This window comes from Zonotrichia albicollis, chromosome 6 (assembly GCF_047830755.1).
Source record: "Zonotrichia albicollis isolate bZonAlb1 chromosome 6, bZonAlb1.hap1, whole genome shotgun sequence".
Taxonomy (NCBI): domain Eukaryota; kingdom Metazoa; phylum Chordata; class Aves; order Passeriformes; family Passerellidae; genus Zonotrichia; species Zonotrichia albicollis.
Genome location: NC_133824.1, coordinates 43637794 through 43656931, shown reverse-complemented (window position 1 = coordinate 43656931; position 19138 = coordinate 43637794). Strand labels below are relative to the sequence as shown.

General features: G+C 39.5%; 1 protein-coding gene across 7 annotated transcripts in view; it reads left to right on the top strand.

The window, feature by feature from the left end:
- INSC (INSC spindle orientation adaptor protein) overlaps positions 1-19138 on the top strand; it is a 128855-nt gene that overhangs the window by 23047 nt on the left and 86670 nt on the right. For 5 of the 7 annotated variants that reach the window (XM_074543393.1, XM_074543389.1, XM_026793190.2 and 2 more), the window contains exon 2: positions 16121-16214. In XM_074543393.1, the coding sequence (XP_074399494.1) occupies positions 16162-16214 (53 nt within the window). In that variant the 5' untranslated portion in view covers positions 16121-16161. Of the gene's footprint in view, positions 1-1910; positions 2065-12838; positions 13047-16120; positions 16215-19138 lie in introns of those variants that run through there. The other 2 variants (XM_074543390.1, XM_074543394.1) reach the window with 2 other exon arrangements.

Below are 19138 nucleotides of genomic sequence, written 5' to 3'. Positions count from 1 at the left end.
GGTGCTGTTTTCCAGCTGATGTGTGTGTCTGACCCTTAATGCCTGTGAATTGTGATGTTGATGCAAATGCAGCACACCTGCCTAAGGTGGAGTGAACTTGTACATTGCATTTTGCTATCATCTCACTGAAATGTGAAGGGTGTTCAGGTGCTTTGTAAACAAAATCAGGTCCATTTGTTGCAGTTCATGTCCCTGTGCTGAGAAGGCTGTGCACAGCATGGACAAGGTCCCTGTTGGAGCAGCAGGCCCGGGCAGTGAGTGGGAATGAGGACACGAGCTGTGAGCATCAGCATTCCTGCCTGCACCATCCAACAGGAGATGATGTCCAGTGACTCATCCTGGGCCGGATCATTCCTTCCAATCCTTGCTCTTGTATTTTCTTGGCAGCAGCAGGGCCACGTTATCAGGCCAACTTGGCTGTGCTGTCCCTGCTGGTGGCAGTGGCTCCCGCTATAGTCTGGCCCAGGGGAAGGGAAGGTTTCTCCCTCAAGAGCTCAGCTGCAGCATTGGCTCCCCCTGCCTCCTCCTCTTCAGTGTCTTCTCATTTTTGCTACTCCAAGCAGCCTGTTCTGAGCAGCTACTCAGAATCTGAGCAGAAATTTTGTATGCTTACTATTCAGTTTTCAGTCCTGCTTGGTGTAGTTTTGATGTGTAGCAATTTTACTGGCAGTGTACCTTGAATGTCTCAGTTGATCTGAACTTTCCTATTTGGCTGTCTGGGGGAATTTTGAATTTAGAAAAATATAAATATTCACTATTTGGTGTAGAGAAGTCTATGTTGGTGAAGTAAATTTGTAAAAATGTGGATCAAAGTTCACATTGTCCTTGCATTTTGTCATTGTGGGTTTTTTTACATTTCTTTTTAATAATTTAGCCTTCCTGTGTGACTTCAAGTGCCACACAAAGTGTTTTCACTCCTCTTATCTACTAGATAGAGGACTGGCTTGAAGTCTATTTCAACTCAGTGCCTTTCAGGCAGGTGAATTTTAGTGGAAATGAACTGTGGAATGTTTCAGAGGTTCATCACAAGTTTAAAGGTTTTAAGTCCAACACCCCTCCTTTTGCACCAGAGGGAATGTCAGCAGATATGTTTAGTCTGAGAGCAGGAAGGTGAACAAGGAAGACATTGTATGAAGAGGTGTAGATGGAGCAGAGGCAGCCACCAGGGACTGGAGGACCAGAGTGTTGCTCATTAAGGTCTAGAACTGTTATTCCTATTACTTGTACTACTATAGCATCTAAAAATATTTAAAGGGGAGGGGATTTTCTGCAAATAACAATGGAGAAATCTTTGCCTAGTAAAAATTGGTGTAGCTTAGAGCCGCTGAGAACCTTGATTAACCTTAATTTTCTTAATGGGTAGAGCTAGAAATTAAGCCATAATAATTCATGAGAGGGTGAAGGTAGCTAGGAAAATCAGCAATAAGAATAGATTTGCAGAAAATAGGATCTGGAGCCATTGAAATGCAGACCTTCCCTAGGAATTCAGAGTTTTGTGTAGGAGGCCTTTTGAATAATCTGGCCAGCACTGTTGGCTATAAGGCACCAAATGACTGTTCAGTTTATACAGCCTAGTTGTGGTAAGCTGGTCTTTGGACAAAATTCATCCCTGCAAGCAGCCAGTCTGGATTCCTTGCTCATAGAAGTGAGTGAACACATGCTAAGAGTAGGAAGGGTTTCATTGTGCCAGCAGCTTTAGAAGAATTGAATAAAATCAGGGGGAGAAAAAAGAGTAGCCCATTCAAATGCAGCCTCTGAATAGAGATACTGGCAGCAGTTGTATTTTCTGTGGTGTGTTCCTTGCAGTCCCCCAGCAAACCTTCAGTGCCTGGCACAGGCAAGTGCAGCTCCCATTAAGCTTAGCAGGAGCTGTGCTTGCTGAGCTTGGCCCTCTGCCTGTAGAAAATTAAATGTGTTGGCAGGTTAGCCAGAGGAAAATGTTTTTCTATTTGGGTTGCTCGGCACTCGTCCTGAGGCATTCTGGGCTTGCGGAAGAGAGAATTCTCCAAAATTAGGGCTAGCCAGGAGGGCTTGAAGAAATTCCCTATTCCTCTTTTCCCTCAGGTAAGTTCTGGGAGGCCTGAGAGCCACTCAAGCATGGTCACTGGCAGGCTCAGCACACATGGTGGCCTGTCCTGCACCTTGGACTTCATGTTCCTGTCTAAAATAATGAGAACTTCTTGTTCATTTTCTCTTTTATAAGGCAAAGGTTTGACAGGGGACACCAAAGTCATGACTTCTTTTTTTCTCCAGGTGCTGTGGGTCAAGCAAGTGTGTATTCAGTGGACATTGTAATGTGTATGTACTCACACATCCCCTTCAACACCTGGAAAAGAACAGATGAATGTGTGAAAAGATTTGGGTTATTGCAGTGTGATCATTCCCTCTTTTTCTGGGCTCTGTCTTAGCCCCAACTGGTTGATTATCCTTTGATCCCCCTCCTAATTTGAGAGAGGAGCTGAGCTGTCCTGTCCTGGGATTTCATAAATTAAAAATATCCCACTATCCAAATGTCTTGGGACATTGAGTCCTTGTTTTGGAGAGTGAGGTAGTCACTTAGTAGTGTAAATCCCATTACAGATAAATGGGATTCAGGCTTGCTCATGGCTATTCTTTTATTTAAATGGAAATTTGGTCTGCTGCTACCATATGGTCACTTTGTGTGCTCCTTGAAATTGTGCCTAAAATAAAGCAGTCCTGTCAGAAGCTGGTATTCCTTGTGTGGTATGATGGCTTACTTTTGAAATGGACAGAATTATATTAACTGGAGCTGCAACACTCCAGTCTCTCTTAGAATGTTTACAATAAAAACCTGATGCTGACAAGTATTGTGGAGTGTATTTATCCTCCTGCTATGGATTAAACAATTGATTCTGGAAGATTAAAATGCCCTACCTACCTTCTTGCACACTTCTGTTTTGCCATGTCAAACAATATAAAATGAATACCGCACTTCTCTCTATCTAATTGAATAATTTACTGTAAATAGCTGTCATTTACTTTGGAGCAGTAGGGGATCATTAGCCAAATGGATGTGAGTAAGTCATGCCTTTAATGCGTTAGAGGGGCCTGAAATGGAATCATCTAAATGGGACCATCAATACAGCAATGCTGAATTAAGTCAGAGGCACTTAAAGCTTTAAGTCCTCTTTCTTGTAAATTACATGCTCCCTCAGAAGAAAGATAATCAAGAACTTGCATAAAATACGGCATCTTTGTTTCAAAGCTTTATTTTTGATGAATAAAATAGTACAATTTAGATGATGTGATTGGTGGGTATAACTGTGTTTTGGATTTCCCTCCTTTTAATTACATCCCTTCCTTAATGATTGAAGCCTTCCTGCCCGCAAGCAGCTACTTGTGCTGACTAATATTGGCTCTGCTCTATGAATAAGTAAGATGAGCAGGTAATAAAATATATTTTTCTTGACTTTTATGGGTATATGACCTGATAATTATTTGCAGAAGCTGGTGTTTTGTATATGTAATTTTAGAAAGGTCCCAGTCAATCTTAACTCCTAAATGTACAATAAGTTTTTGGCTTCTTTCACCACTGAAGTCAGTGGCAGGGCTGTTGGGAACTTTAATGCATTTTTTCCTCTCATTGACTTCTCCTGACCCCATCTAGTTCTTCCATTCAGTTTTCTCTTATCCTGGAAAATGCTGGTCTTCAAAAGTTAAACCAGAAGCCAAACTTTCAAGGGCATCCTAAGAGTAGGATGTAATGCAAGTAGCAATCTTCTTGAGGTGCAAAAATTAACTTTAAAATTATTTATAATAATTTAAAAAATTATTATAAATAATGTTAACTTTGGTAGTCTGTATTATCCATAAGAATTTCCCTTTTGAAGCTGAGTCTCTTCAACCTCAATGGTGCTGTGGCTGTGGGATGCCAGGTTCTGGGCCACAGTGACTTTGAGGGAGCAAGTGGCACATGTGCTACAAGAAGAGCATTGCCTGTCTGAGTTCCGACTTTGTGGTTTTATTCTGCTAATTTTTTAGGGGGGTCTATGATGTTAAACTTCCTGACTTATTTTTCCATGTTTTCTTCCTACTGAATTCCCCTCTTAGTCACCTTCTGTCAGGATTCAACCATTTCACGTTTTTACTAAAATCTATTTTTGTGCCTTACGCATTTCACTCCCATGTATGAGGTCCTTGGTTCCTGGAATTAAATTTGAGCCGGTGCTTCAGAATCAAGTTGAGGTTCAAGGGCTGCAAAAAGGCACCACCAGCCCCCACCTTTGCAGGCATAATCTGTCATTGCACTAAAGAGAGGAGAAGAATTTGGACCATTATCACTTCATTATCAGAGTAGGGAGAGAGGCTAAATAAGTTTCTGCATAGCTGCGAGAGGATGGTGATGCACCTTGTTGTGTAAAGCAGGATGATTTCTGTATTTTCATTCCCTGGATGTAACCACTGCCCTATGTTTCCTGTAAGTGATTTCTTTTTCCACCCCATCTTACTGAAATGCTTCTTTTTAAAAGGTAAATTCATCTTGTGCTTTGAAACTTTTCAGAATTTGCTTATGAACTGCTTTCCCTTTTATTGGATGAGTCATGAGTCGAAAGCTCTGTCCTGTAGTTCTACCATGAGTAATGCCTAACATTTTCTTGGGTTCTCTTTTGGAAGGCTATTAGATTAAAAGAAGAATCTGTTTTTTGATATCGTAATGGACAATTAGGTAGCTGGGTCTCAGAACCGATTCACATTTACCACTGCAGTAATTTAAATTTTTTTCCTACAATTTAGGGATGTCACTTTTTCCCTTGCATGTACATGTTGCTGGTCACAGCACTCTATCTTTAAATAAATTAAGATATTTCAGGTGTTGGGTCGGCTGTGCAAGTGCTGGTTGTACTTTTGGGGACCGTTTTCTCAATGAGGTCTGTACTGACAGAAGCTGGGAAAGCTGGGCCGTGCACATCAGCTTCAAATTGCCTACGTGACATTCAAGTCATGGCAATGAGTACAGCTGATATGTGGCTTCAGGATCCTTTTCTTTCACCTGGGCACCGATTGAGAGAGGTCATGGGCTATTTCCCTGAAACCTTTGCTCTGTGTCTTGTCCAGATAATGTGAATCTAAAGAAAAACCTCTGTGGGCATCCTTTCCTGCTCCTGGGGCAGACAGTGCCTGACTGCACAAATGGCAGATTTTTCCTGTGGGATGCCCAAACACATCAGTGGGTGGACATTGGCAATACCTAGCAAGATAGTTGACATGCCTGACCCTCAGATATTTACTGGTAAATAATGTGAGTGTAATTGGCACAAGCAGTACCTTGGATCCAGTTGACGTAAAAACTGGGTTGTTGACAGCATCTCTAAATGTAGGCACACTGAAAATGATGAAAGCCACAGTTGCAGGTGGGATGTACACTCTGTAACCCTGCAGGGTTAGGAACGTGTCTGTTTTCTTGCTGAGGCCAATTATTGCCTTAGGTTGCACCAGAAATATTGTAGATGATGGGTGTTTGAAGATTGGCAGAGTTTTCTGAGGCTGATAATGGAAAATGGAGACAAAAGAAACTCTTGATCATGGAACTATCTATGGAAAAGTGCTGACGTTTTAATAGTGAAATGAGCTCTCTGGAGGGATTTTTAGTTCTCTTAGCTACTCTTGCAAATGGCAGATGAGCCGATCCCCTGCCCACATATCACAGGCAGCAACAGAAATAAACAGGTCAGAAGACTGAAATTTTCAGGGCAGTAGATCAGCAATGTGACCTCTAAGTTTTGGTGCATTTGCAACTGAAATGGTCAATGCTAATTTCTGGAAATGGAAGTTCATGGAGAACTTTTACACTTCTTTGTCCTTACCAATCTCATGTGTCTGGAGGGTTAATAGTGCAGAGACCTGCATTGGAAATGAGTGAACAGACTGCTTTCCAAATGTGAGTCTAATGTGCCTCTGTTTGACTTGCAGGGAAACAAAGTTCTGTGGCATAGTCATAAATAACTGCAAAGCTCAAGCTAATATTATGGATAAAACCCTCTATAGTCACTGCTATGTTTTTCTGTGGGGAGAAAAAATAAAGTCTGGAATCTGAGCACTCCTAAGCCTAATGATTACAAATTCATTGGATTTGGCTGCTAATAGCAAAATGGACTCTGGGACTTTTCCTTCCAACTAATTCTGATATGTGTCTCTACTTGTGCCATCACAGACTGTTATAACCTCATGATAATAATGGGAAATATTTATCAAAACACTAAGCCTGTTCTGCAAGGAGATTTGTACAGTTTAAAAAATAATTTTTCTTTTAATATCCATTTTTAGAAAATCATGGGAACAAACAATGCAGCCATCCTGGAACAGACTGTATAGCAATTCATGGTGTACTCAGAACTTGTGTGCCAGATCCTTGCATAATGGGTTACTGAACATCAGCTGATAGACGTGAAGTCGTTGGACTTTGGTGATTTGCTGCCTATCTGGGAGTTACAAGTGCAAGTGAAGATACAGGGTGTGACACTTATACCTGCCAAATTTGGGGGTTTAGTAATTAAAAGTACTGTGACATATAGTCACTTTTTAATTGAAATTGCACAGCTCCCTACTGAGCTGCAATATTGTTGGGCGTGGCATGATTGTTCACACACTCATCAACGTCCAAACTTCCTAATCAACACTACTCTTCTCCTTATATTTCTTGTTATTATTTTGCCTGTGGTCTCCTCCTTGGCTCTTCCATGCTAAGACCTCAGCCTGTGAATTGGGAAGGGGGGAAAGATTAAAAAAAAACCAAAACCAGTGACAATGTCAACAAAAAATCAGCAAAACCCAGACTCAAAAAGCTCCAAAGAAAACTGTTCTGTGCAGGGTCAAAAGTTGGACTTGGCGATCCTGATGGTCCCTTCCAACTCATCATAGTCTGTGTTCTATGAACCTCATTACAATCTACAGCTTTCTTATGAGGGTAAGAGGAGGGGCAGGCACTGATCTCTCTGGTGACCTCTGACAGGACCTGAGGGAGTGGCCTGAAGTTGTCAGGGGAGGTTCAGGTTGGTGATATCCAAAAGGTTCTTCACCAGAGGATGTTGGGCACTGAGCAGGCTCTCCAGGGAAATGCTTGCAAAATCAAACCTGTCAGAGTTCATGAAAAATTTGGACAATGCTCTTGGCACGCGGTGTGATTCTGGGGGATTGTCCTGTGGAGGACCAAAAGTTGGACTTTGATAATCCTTGGGGTCCCTTCCAATCCAGCATCTCCTGTGATCTTTACAAAACCTGCCATTCCATCAGGGAATACCACCTTGGCCTTCCAGAGCTCAGCAGCCCCAGGCTCAGGAGAACTTGGGGCACACAGGCTGAGTGAAGCTCACTGACCTGAGTAGGATTTGCACTTTCTGCTCCCACACCCAACTTGATCCCTGGTGCAAAAGCAATGTGAGCAGGCTGGAAAGGTCCCCTGAGCCTTTGGGTTTTCTGGGAGTTTCTGGATGTGCCCTGCTCATGTTACACCCACCCTGAGACACCAGATATGGCAACAATCCCGCAGAGCAGTTTTGCCTCTAGCCCTGCTGAGGATTCCCTTTCTTTGATATTGTTAAAGCTTTTTGGCTTCTCCACTTTTTTCTTGTGTGTGAAGGACAGAGGAAGAAGAAACTATGATTGGATCCTCTTTGGCAATGGTTCAACATTATAAATGAAGTATTTTCTCCTTACAAACAGAAAAAGCTCCCTGCTGCTTTATGACTTCTTTGTGTAGAATTATAATGACTAGGTAGCATAGTTTGCTGACAGGCTGTCTGGAGGTGCTAATTGGAGTTAATTAAATTGAAGAAGCAAGAAATAGAAACTATGCTCAAATTTTGCTGTAGGCTCCATGTTCTTGTTTTTTAGTGTATAGGTAATTTCACAACGTACTTGGACTTTTTTTCAGCTTTCAGGAAATTTTTCTACTGGATTTACTGTGTCTATCTAGAAAAGGTAGACTTGAAAAAGGTAGACTTGAAAGCAGAACTTGCAATGAGCATGAAGAGGGATGGGATCCTTGAAAATATGTAGCATAACCACATGTGTATTACATTTTCTTTGGTATGTTGGTTCATCTCGTGTGCTTGTTTCCCAACTGGATCTCCTGCTCTTGCTTTCTGTTGAGTTTACCATAGCAGCAGGCAAGAACTTTGATCTCTCTCACCTACTTCCCTTTTAACTTTTCTGTAGTTCTCTGTTGTTCTTGTTTTTCTTTTGCCTAATATGTTGTAGAAAGGTGAAAAAATTATGCTGAAGTTGATTGAAAGAAGTAGGAAGTTTATTAGTAATTAAAATAGAGAAGTGATTTAAGGGCTAGAGATTAGCTGTTTGTGGCCTTCTGTGATTGTCTTATTTTTAGATAAATGTCTTTTTATCTGCACTGGTCTAAAGCTGGACTTAACGTTTTTGGAGTTATGACCACAAAAGAGCAAATCTGATATTAACTCTGTGAAATGATAAACTTAATCATCACTGGAAAATATTGTGAAAATATGACCACTGTTTACCATGCAATGCCTTGTGATTCTAGTCCAATATAGCCTTTACTATGACCTGAATTAATAATATTGTTTTGCTCCTCTCTGTTAAAATGTCAGATTTGCTTTTCTTTTTGAGGAATATAAATGTAAATAAAGATGTCTTTTAGACTTCCTGTCTGACTAACAGAAATGACTATTAGGAAGAAATCCTTTCATTACAGGTAATGGTTTGTACACAGGGATGTGCAAATATAGTCATGTTTCATTGCAGTGAGTTATTTGTGTAGGTCTCTATTCCTTTCCTTTGAAATGGTTAAATACAGTGTTATCTTCTCTATGTACTTGTTTACAGTATTAAGCTCTCAAATATTCGGTTTCAGTTTTTACTTGTATTATGTTTACCTTTGGGCTAGTAAATTATTTTTTCTTTATTTTATGCCTCAGTAGAGAAATGACTTATTTTAAAATTTCTTTTCATGTTAAGATCCTTTTGGAATTTTTGCTTGTTTGTAAGGGAAATAATGAATCTTAACTTCAATTTCATTACACTTGAGAGAGTCATGTTATCTAATAACAGAAAAGTTGGATGTTCTGTGGGCATTTCTTCTACACTTCTACATTTGTACACTCTAAGTTGCTAAAATCTCCCATTTTCTCTTGTGCCCTGCACAGTTGAAAGAACAGCTCTTTTATTTCTGATCTCTCTACATGGAGATGAAATCCTGGCTATGGTGTCAGGGGTAAATGAGACCAAAGCAGGGCAATTTCACTTGAGGTCATTTATTGTCAGCAAAACAAACCTCTGACCTCTAATACCACGCTGGGGTTCCCAGCACAGGAAGGATACAGACCTGCTGGAGTGAATCCAGAGGAGCTCCACAAAGACTGTCCCAGGAATGGAACACCTCTCCTGTTAGGAGAGGCTGAGGGAATTGGGATTCTTCAGCCTGGAGGAGAGCAGCTCTGGGGAGACCTTAGAGCAGCCTTCCAATACTGGAAGGAGGCCTAAAAGAGAGCTGGAGAGGGAGATTCTATAAGTTGCATGGTACCAGGAGAAGGCATGATGGCTCTAGAAGATGTTTATATTAAATATTGGGATAAAAGTCTTTACTGGGAGGTTTGGAGCTGTTGCCCAGAGAAGCTGTGGATGCCTCATCCCTGTAAATGTTCAAGGCCAGGTTGGATGGGGCTCTGAGCAGCCTGGTCCATTGGACACCCCAAAATTACATGGTAGCAGCTTGCATTACTGCTGCCCTGAGAACCAAGAAACACTTTATACCTTGATTATTCTCCACCACATAAAAGGTAAAATATAGCTCTGGAGTGGCCCAACCTGACACTTCTTATTCGGTTCCTGAACCTCAAAAGTAAATTGTTTTCCAGTGAAACTGCCTCTAAAATGCTAATTGCTAGAAATGTGACCACTAATCAGTTTGTTCCCGTAATATTGCCAGCTACGGAAATTGGTGTGTCCCTTGCAGAAAGGGAGATCTTAGAGACTTTGATAAGATTTAAAAAACCCAAAAGATGCCAAGTGTCTGTTCCAGTGGCCTGTTGCCTAAAATGATTTTGAAGGGGAGTGGGTGAAAAGAAGTCATCAAATCTGTTATGCCACTCTTTATCTCCTTATTTTAAACATTTTCATAATGTAATCTATGCTGATGGAAGCTCCATTTTCCCAGATATTTTGTATTTGAATGGGAACACCTGTTAAAGATGCATTGTAAGAAAACTCATGCCTTGGCCAAAGGACTTGCTGTGGCACCTGTGATGATTGATATCCTCCACTTTTAATCTTGGAGAAAGCTGAATTACCTAGATAAATATGCTCTACTTAGTGTTTTTCATATGATCCACTATCTAAAATAAAGAAATGGAAGGAGCAGTCCCATACATCTTGCTTTCAAAGCAGGATTTTGCCTAGTGGACATCATAAACTATTTTTTTTAACGTACAAGGAGGTTTTTTTAAAACAAAAACCCACAAACCAGAAAGTTAATTAAGGAATTTCTCTGTATGCAGAGAAATGATACTGGCTTCAGATTTCTTTTTTTCTTCCACCCTCAAGATCTACACAATAATATTCCTTGCCTGTAGTTTTCAGAATGGCCTATTTGACTGAGGTAGATCATTTTTGTTTCTCCCTCTCCATCTCCCTGGATATTCCAAGGCACAGATGTGTAAAACAAGACTAAAATGGGAAGTATCCAGAAGAAAAAACAGCACAAACTTGAGTTTGCATTAATAACTACATCAGATGTGTGTGTATATATGCACACACTCTCCAAACCTCCATATATATTATAATTTATACTCCAAAACCATTTAAAGTAATAGCAATTTATAACGAATATATATTAAGACATATTTTTACAATTATGAAAATATAAGTGAAGTATTAAGAAAATAGTTTAATAAACAGATGGCTGTATATTTTTTTTGTATGTGTATATAATCAAGACAGGTTTGATGAGGTTGTGGGCAACCTGATTTAGTGGAAGGTAACCCTACTGAAACCCAGGGAGGGGTTGGAACTAGATGATCTTTAAGGTCCCTTCCAAAACAAACTGTTTTATGATATATTAGAAGGAATATTTTCAAATACAGAGAGTAATTTAAAATGACATCCTCTCTCTGCAGAAAGTAGAGAGAAAAGAGGGGAAGAAATATGCCGTTAAAATAAAACCCCCCTGTGACTGAAAATAAATTTATGCTTCAGATTATACTTGGAGTGCAAGGCATAAACTTTCAGCAGAGCTTCCTCTCTGATTATTGAGCCGCTGCCATGAATGAATGCCACAGGTAGTGCCTTTTCCCAATTCTCCCTCCTAGTTTTAATTTTGCATTCTAGGAGTGTGGTCCATAGATCTGTGTATGTGATCCCATGCTAATACAACCCATTTCAATGCGCTGCTCGAAGGGCTCTTCATTATTTTTGCTCCTGGTTTTATGGTTTCTTAGATTTGTGACACCCAGCTTAATTTTGAGTTGGCTCTTACAATTGTAATTAATTCATGCCCATGTAAGCCTCTTATAATGCAGAATGACACAGGATCTTGAGTCTTTAAATGGTTAGTGTGGAAAAACTTCTGATGGGCTGGATGTGTTGCTGAAGGACAGAATGTATGTATTTACTTTCTGACCTCTCACATAAATGCTGTCAGAATTTTGCTCTTAGTTTGATTTGTGGCATTCCATTAACAGTTATTCTGTGTATAGGAGAATAATAACTAATGATTCCCAGACTCCCAGAATTGTAAAATAAGGGCAAGCACTGTTTGGCAGAAAAGAGATTGTGCTTTAGTGCAGACAGGAACTGTTCATATTAATCAAGGAATATCTGGTCTGAAATGACTTTTAGCTAATAACTTCTTATTCTCAGGTTAACCATATTGCTTATAGGTAACATGCTCTTCTAATTCAGATGATTATTAATAGTCAGAGGCTAGATGTGTGGATTACTCTCTATTTCTGTAAGAGAAATTATGCTCTTGATTGACCTTATTTTAAGGTATTTTTAGTGTTGAAATTATGATGTTAGGGGTTAGAAAGGGTGTGGTGAAAGTTCATGGATTTGCCTTTTGATTTGAGCCTTTGCAAGGGTGAACATGTGTGACATGAATGAGCTTGAAAATGTGAATTTAATTGTCTGAAGTTTCAGGGCTTAATTATTAAGGACATAATTTTGTGATAGAGAACTTTAGGGCCATCAGTAGAAGAAAGTGAATCATGCTGAGTTCACCTGGAAAACATGCTGTTACCATGCTACTTTTGGGCATGCTGTTGTTCCTAAAAGAATCCTTACGCTAAAACCCTCCTAATATCTAGTTTGTTAAATGTAAGCTAACACGTTGAATCATGGAGAAGAAATTTAAACTGGGAGATTCTATGAGTTGCAATTTGCTTTCTTAGCAGAAATAACATATTTTGAAGGGTGCTAAAAAGCACTGTGGTTTTGTAGAAGGTGCTCTCCATTACTAAACAGGCTGGAGCAACAGGTGGCTCCCAGCAAGGAGTTCTTGTAGGGCAGGAGGGGTTTGTCCTGGAGCAGTGGGATGAGAGCTGCCAGCTGCACCACTCTGCTGATGAGGTGCTGCACAGGGTTACCCTCAAGCTGGTATGAGGCTTCTCCTCCTCTCTTTTACAGGTGGGCTGTTTGACATTTTTTAAAGATGTTTTTAGTTCTCTGTCAGTTTTTGGCAAGGCCTGGTGCCTGTCTGTGAGCAAGATCCCTCTTCCTGCTTGTGTGGATTTGGGAATTTTGGCCATGAAGGTCTCGCCCTTTCCTGATACTTTGCTGGTTTCTGAGAGCAATGCTTTCATGCTCTTTCAGGTGTGATGCTTTATTCTCTTCTCAACTCCTGCCCTCTGAAAAAAGCTTTTGGCTGGCTGTATTGCATGGGATTGAAATGTAGTTTGTCCTCTGCCTATCTGCATCTATTCCTGGAGGAAATAACATCTGGAAACCTAATTCAGTGTTGGAATCACAAAGAGAAAAATGCAGGACACAAAGCCTGCTGCCTTGAGTACATGGAATTCCACATGCATGTGCAGCTACCTACCAGAGGAGTCAAACAAATTGTAAGTCAGCATTTACACTGATACAAGGCTGTGTGCAGATGTCAAGCCCTATATAGGTGTTAAATAAAAGGCTTCATAATAGTCCAAGAATACAATTTTATTCTTTCAGTGTGTCACTCAGGCTTCTACCAAAATGACCAATGCTGCAAAGTACAAGCAGTGGGTTTTTGGTTTGTCTTTTTTGTTCAAATTTATCTGGACAGCAACTCTGACGAGCTGTGGGTCTAATCATTAGTCATGGAAATAAGTATTTTCAGTGGAAAAAAATATTAGACTCTCCAACAGAAGTCCAATAATGTTATCTGTTATCATATATATACTTAATAAAAGTAAGTGCATGTATAACATCTCCACAGTCAGCTCGAGTAGAGGACTTTGCTTTTAGGAGTGCTGATTAGAGCTCATCGTGTGTTGTGGACTCAAATAAAAAGCAGAATCAGCTAAAGAGAAGGACTCATCAGCCCTCTCCTAGTCTTTACTAGGAAGTACAGTTGTTTTGTTCTTACCTGGAAAGAGGAATGAGAGCACTGGAATCTGAGCAATATCTGCCATCTGTAATTGCCCAGCAGGTGGAGGAGGCATTCTAAGCAGGACCAGAAGCCTGTGCCACAAATCACTGCTGTTCCAACCTCTCCTGTGATCCTGGGGGTACAGTGGATCCCCTGGCAAAATGCCAGGGCAGAGAATTTCCTCATGTTGCCAGCATTAATTTAGGATTAAAGATTTGAGCTAATATCTAATCATAATCTCCAGCCAGACAGTTTGGTTAAGATATTGTTGTAGCGTTTTGTTATTGTTCCTGGAGCATACGTAACCTCTAAGTAGGAGTTGATAATGTTTTTACAGGCTCTCAGACATAATATAAAAGTGTGCTTTGTGGGAAGGCAGCATATAAAAACTTGCATTTTTGTCAGGTTTCTAATTTATGGGGAACAAGGACATGCAATAATCTAATTTATGTCTGTGTACATCATGTCACTGATCACAAGTAATGGAGTACAAGCAGGTGCTTTGATTTGTATGTGTGGAAATTGGTAGTAGGCTGAGCTAATGGTGAAGTAGATTTAGCTCGCCAGAGGAAGCTGAAGCTTTACATTTGATTTAGTGTTGGTAGCATGAGAAGGTAAATCCAAGTCTAATGCTGAGCAGAAAGAGATGTTTAGTGTCCATGAAATCTGTTGTTCTGCAGGCTAAAATATTGGAGGTTTTTGTCCTTTAAATGACAAGATTTAGGAGGGAAAATTAATTTTGGAGATTAGGGTTTTTTGTGAATGTGTTCAGCTTTAAGGCTATCTCCTCCAAATGAAGACAGTGATTATGGTGATATTTGTCTGTTTCCAGTAAATGTGATTGTACAATTGTTTGTATCTTGTAATCTTAAATGTCTTTAAAAAAGAGAAAATATTATACTACTGGAAATGAAGATAGCTCATTTATTCACTTTGTTAGTGAAATCTGTGTATTGTACACTAAATGCTTTAAATTTCCCTCCTCCTGTCCCCCCAAATAAGTTTGTTTTTAAAATCTTGGTGTGTCACAGGAGCAGAAGAATACATATGCTTGGGCATATGAACCTCCAGTCAAAACCTATGAAACACCTGCAATCTTTTTAAACCAGAGACTTCAGTACCAATTCAACTATTTTTAATGTGGGGATTTTTTGGTGCTGGTTTTGGCTTTTTTAATAGATTCTTCTCCTGTATTTCAATCTTCTATAGCCTATACATCTAAAGAAGGATTAAATTAAATTTGTTATTTCCAGGAAAACCTTGGGGATAGAGAGGAACACAGGATGGTGCCATCAACAGAGCAATCTGGAGCTGACAGTGGACAGAGCATGTGAATGTTGGTTGCAATACTTTTATGTGCTCAGGACGTGTTTGTGAGATCTTGGGGAAAAAACAAGGCCATGAATTAGTAATGAGATCAGTTTGCTAGGAAAGGGAATGAGGACCACTCTCTGTCAATTAAGAGCAATTTGGGGTGGCAAATATCTTGAATGCTAGCTGACTCAGCTTGCACAATGCAGCCAAATAACCAAATAGCAGAATTTCACAAGCAGCTACATCAAAACCACTCTGCCTCAGCTGGTGGCACAAACAGTAATTTCCTGTGTAAAGTATTTTCTCTAGGAGTGAGATCCATTGATCCCAAGTTTTTTTTTTCACATCTAAGAAAGCATAATTTTCCCACTGTTCCTGTCTCCTTGTCCAAATGAATCCATTTCCTCTTCTTCCTGAGTCATGGCTTAGTCTTTTCCTTCAAATATTTTGCCTTAGTTTTCTTTTAGCCGTGTGTGAGTGAAAATGACTTCACCTTTTTTTGTAGAATAAATCCTCTGTGATTTTTGTTGTGAATGTGCTTTGACCTATAGTAGATAGTGATCTAATGTAAGAGAGGCTAATTAAAGGAAGAGGGAAAGAGGCAGAAGTCTTCCTTTTGTGAAAATGAGGAGTCCTTCTCCTTTTTTTTTTTTTTTCTAGTGCAATAAAGCTTGGATCCATCTCTTGGTCACTAGGTATGAAGGGAAATCATGGAGGAGAAAGATGTGTGCAGCATTTAAAATGTATTAAAAAATGAAATTGTCTTATTGACCCCTTTGGAGGGGTCAAATACTCCAGTAACTTAGTCATCAAGGACCTTTCTGTAAATGTAGTACTTAACAATCCTGAAATCATATTGCAGAATAATTAGGGCTGGAAGGGACCTCACTTGCAATCTTTCACACAATAACATGAAGAATTACTATAACACTCATTAGATTTTCTCTAGCATTCAAGTTAATATAAAATAAATGAGACTAAATAATACCTCAATACTAACTCACAAATGCTCAACCCAGATGGCTCTGACCTGTGCAGCAGTCCAGGATCTTCAGGAATATGCAAAGCCTACATTGTTTATGCTGTGAAATGTACTTAATGGCCTCAGTTAACTGCTGGAGTTGTGGAAAAGGAGACTTTTTGTTTGTTTTCATGAGTTCTCTCCACAGGAGAGCAGGAAAATGCCATGCCAGCCTGGGCTGAAGGTGTCTGAGTTTTCCTAGATTTACTAAATGACTGTTTTCTTTCTAGATTCCAGCCCATGGAGACGTGCACATGAGAACAGGATAAATATGGCTTTTAAGGGCGAGGACCACTTAGATTTCCTTTCCTTCCCAGTTCAGCGGTAAGTGGTGCACTCCATCATCCACACTGGAGTGATTAAATGGTTCTGAGGCAGCAGCTGCACTTTCCTTTGAGGCTCTGAAGATACTTAAAGGCTCACTTTTAAACCCAGGTAATATTCCTATGGAATTTGTAGAATGAATGTGGAAATTTGAGATATATTTCTTGAGGTATTTGCAAATTTGTGTACCTGGAGCGTGGTAAATCATGACAGTGTTTCTGCAGCCATCATTTTGAATGGATGGCCATGTTTGCAGTAGCCATGTGACTGTACTTACTGGACTGCTGCTTCGTCATGATGGAAATGACTGGAATCCTCTACCCTTTGGGAGGACTGCTGAAAGCTGTAAATATGAATTTGTTTAGCATGGTTGACTTTGTTCTGCTGTAGGTATGGCAATGATATGAAGGCTGTGGTATAATGTTTCTGGTGTGTGGTACCCTGTTGGGAGTGGAGACATTAATGACTCTGCTCACCAACAGATTTTAAAAAAAATCTATCTTTTGGTTGCCATCTAGTAGTTGTCTCTGTGTACTGTAGTTTTGCTTCTAGCCTAATAGAGTTCTACGAAAAGAAGAAAAATACAATAACCTACAGTCATTATGTGTCACATCTCACTTTGTTTTGTTTTGTTTTTGTTTATGGGAGGAAGGAGGGTGAGGTCTGCTGAACCCAGGAGTAAAATCAGAAATAAAAAGGAATTGAGATTCAGTCTTTTTCCCTAATCTTCTTCCTTCAGGTCAGACTGCAATTATTTATTGTAAATAAGTTATAATTGTAATTGGCATACTGTCTCAAAATACAATGCTGTTTTCTTCATGGGGAGTTTGATATTTCTCCACCTTTGCTTACCTCAGTCTTCCAGCAGACACTTGGATATTGCCATTAAACTCAGAGACACTGTAACACATCTAAACATATTCTCTTCTGTAAGAAGCGCTGTACAGAGGTATGCCAAGAACAATGGGGTAGTTATGACTTACAGTTATAGAAAACTAGCTACAAACAGAGCTGAAGGAACAAGTCCTGGGGGTGGCCAAAGTCTGATCCAGGCTGATGGTGCCAAGAATATTTTTGTGATACATAAATGGGGAAATTAGCTGGAGTCACTCCATGCTAGCAGCATGTGGAGTATGAAAAATACACTTTAGAGGTAACAACAGCACAGAATTTTATAGACTGGTGACTTCTAGAAACGGAAAGTGCCTGTGAGTCGGATGTGTAGTGTTGAGAGAAGCAAAGCTCTGCCATGTTATGTGAACGCAATCACCCTACAAGCACTCTGAACTGTATCTTAGCACAAGAAGGGATTTGGAAAAGTCCCACATAGCAAACATTGTTTTGACAGAACTCAGCAGGACAATTCTCTATAGAGAAATTTAAAAATAAATAAATAAGTGTTTTCCCTCACCTGCAATAAAATATAAAGCTCCTATTTTTTTTTTTGTTTGTTTTTATTTTGAGAAAGAATATTTTTTCCCCCTTCAGATTAGGGTTATTTCAATAAACTCCCTGTAAGAAACAGGCAGGCTGAAGTTGTCAGTGGTCAGAAAGATGAAGACTCAGGAACGTTGAAACTGAAAATAAGAAAATGTATTTTTATGCTAAGAATTCAGCAGAAAGAACACAGAATGGACTAGATAAAGTTTAGGAACTGTACAAAATGCTCTTTTTAATTGTTAAAAGAAAAAAAACCCCACCCAACATAATAGCTTTTCAAAAGAAATGGAATTTTTATGAGATTAAGTAATTCCTCTGGGTTAGAGAAAGGAGTGATATAGGGCATTTAAAAGGATTAAGGGAATTTTCAAAATAACAAGATTCAAATATTTTTAATTCTTTGCTGTTCCTGTATCCAAGGCTAGGATTTATGACTGTCTCAGGATTCCAGTTCATGTTCCTACTCTTTGTAAGAGGTGATTGAATTAACTTCTTGGGTCCTGTCACAGGGGAAAGGTAGCTCAAATGCAGCTGAGGTAAATCCTGTGTAGGACAATAACCATGTCTTGCTTCATGTTGAGGTCATAATCTTTCATAAATAAAAACAGGCAGGACCTTCAGCAAGAATATCTGCCTCCATAGGAAAAGTGTACCATAAATATGCAAACAGATTCCAAGTGTTTCCACCGTGGTCACTGGAGTTACAGCTATTTTGGCTGTATAAGGAATTTAAAAGTGGGGGCTTAAACCAAGTTTCTGTGTTTCATGAATTGTTGTTTACCCACTTTCCTTAGATTTTATGGGAAATCACAACTTGTGCTGGAGTCTCTAGAGTACTGAGTCATGGTGTTAATGGTTTTCTAACACACTGTCAGAGCTGCTGTCTCTAATTGACATCTAGACTGCTATGGATACAGTAATTAAAGCTATGCAGTATCCCAAGGAAAAACAAATTATTGTTACAGAAAGTTTTTATTTCTATTTCAGTGAGTTAGGAACTTAAGTTATGATTTTGTCTCTTAGGGAAAAAAAGCAATTGGAAATAGATCATTTTTATAAAGGAGTAATTTACTTACTCTTCAAAAGCTGTATTCCCATGTAAAGCACCTTACAGGACCATAAAAATTATCTGTTTTCATCAGTGAGGGCCAGCTCACTATAGCATGTGAATTCTGTGTGTGTTCCTTAGAGATGATCATAACCCCATTTTGAAATATATGATTTAGTGCTCTGAATCAAAGACAGTCATGTTTTGTTATCCTGTCATAGAAAGTGAATTCTGACTAAAATAATGTGTTGTTTTTTTGTTTTTTCCCTTGAGCTTGCCAGTAATGTCTTACCCCTTGTGTTCTGTAGGTGATTGGAATCTGTAGGTTTTGATGCCATTGTTCTCCTGCCCCTGAATTCTGGGCAGTGAGTTCTTTGGTCGCATGGCAGCTCATTGAAATTGAATTGAAATTCATATCTATTTTCTTAGATATGAA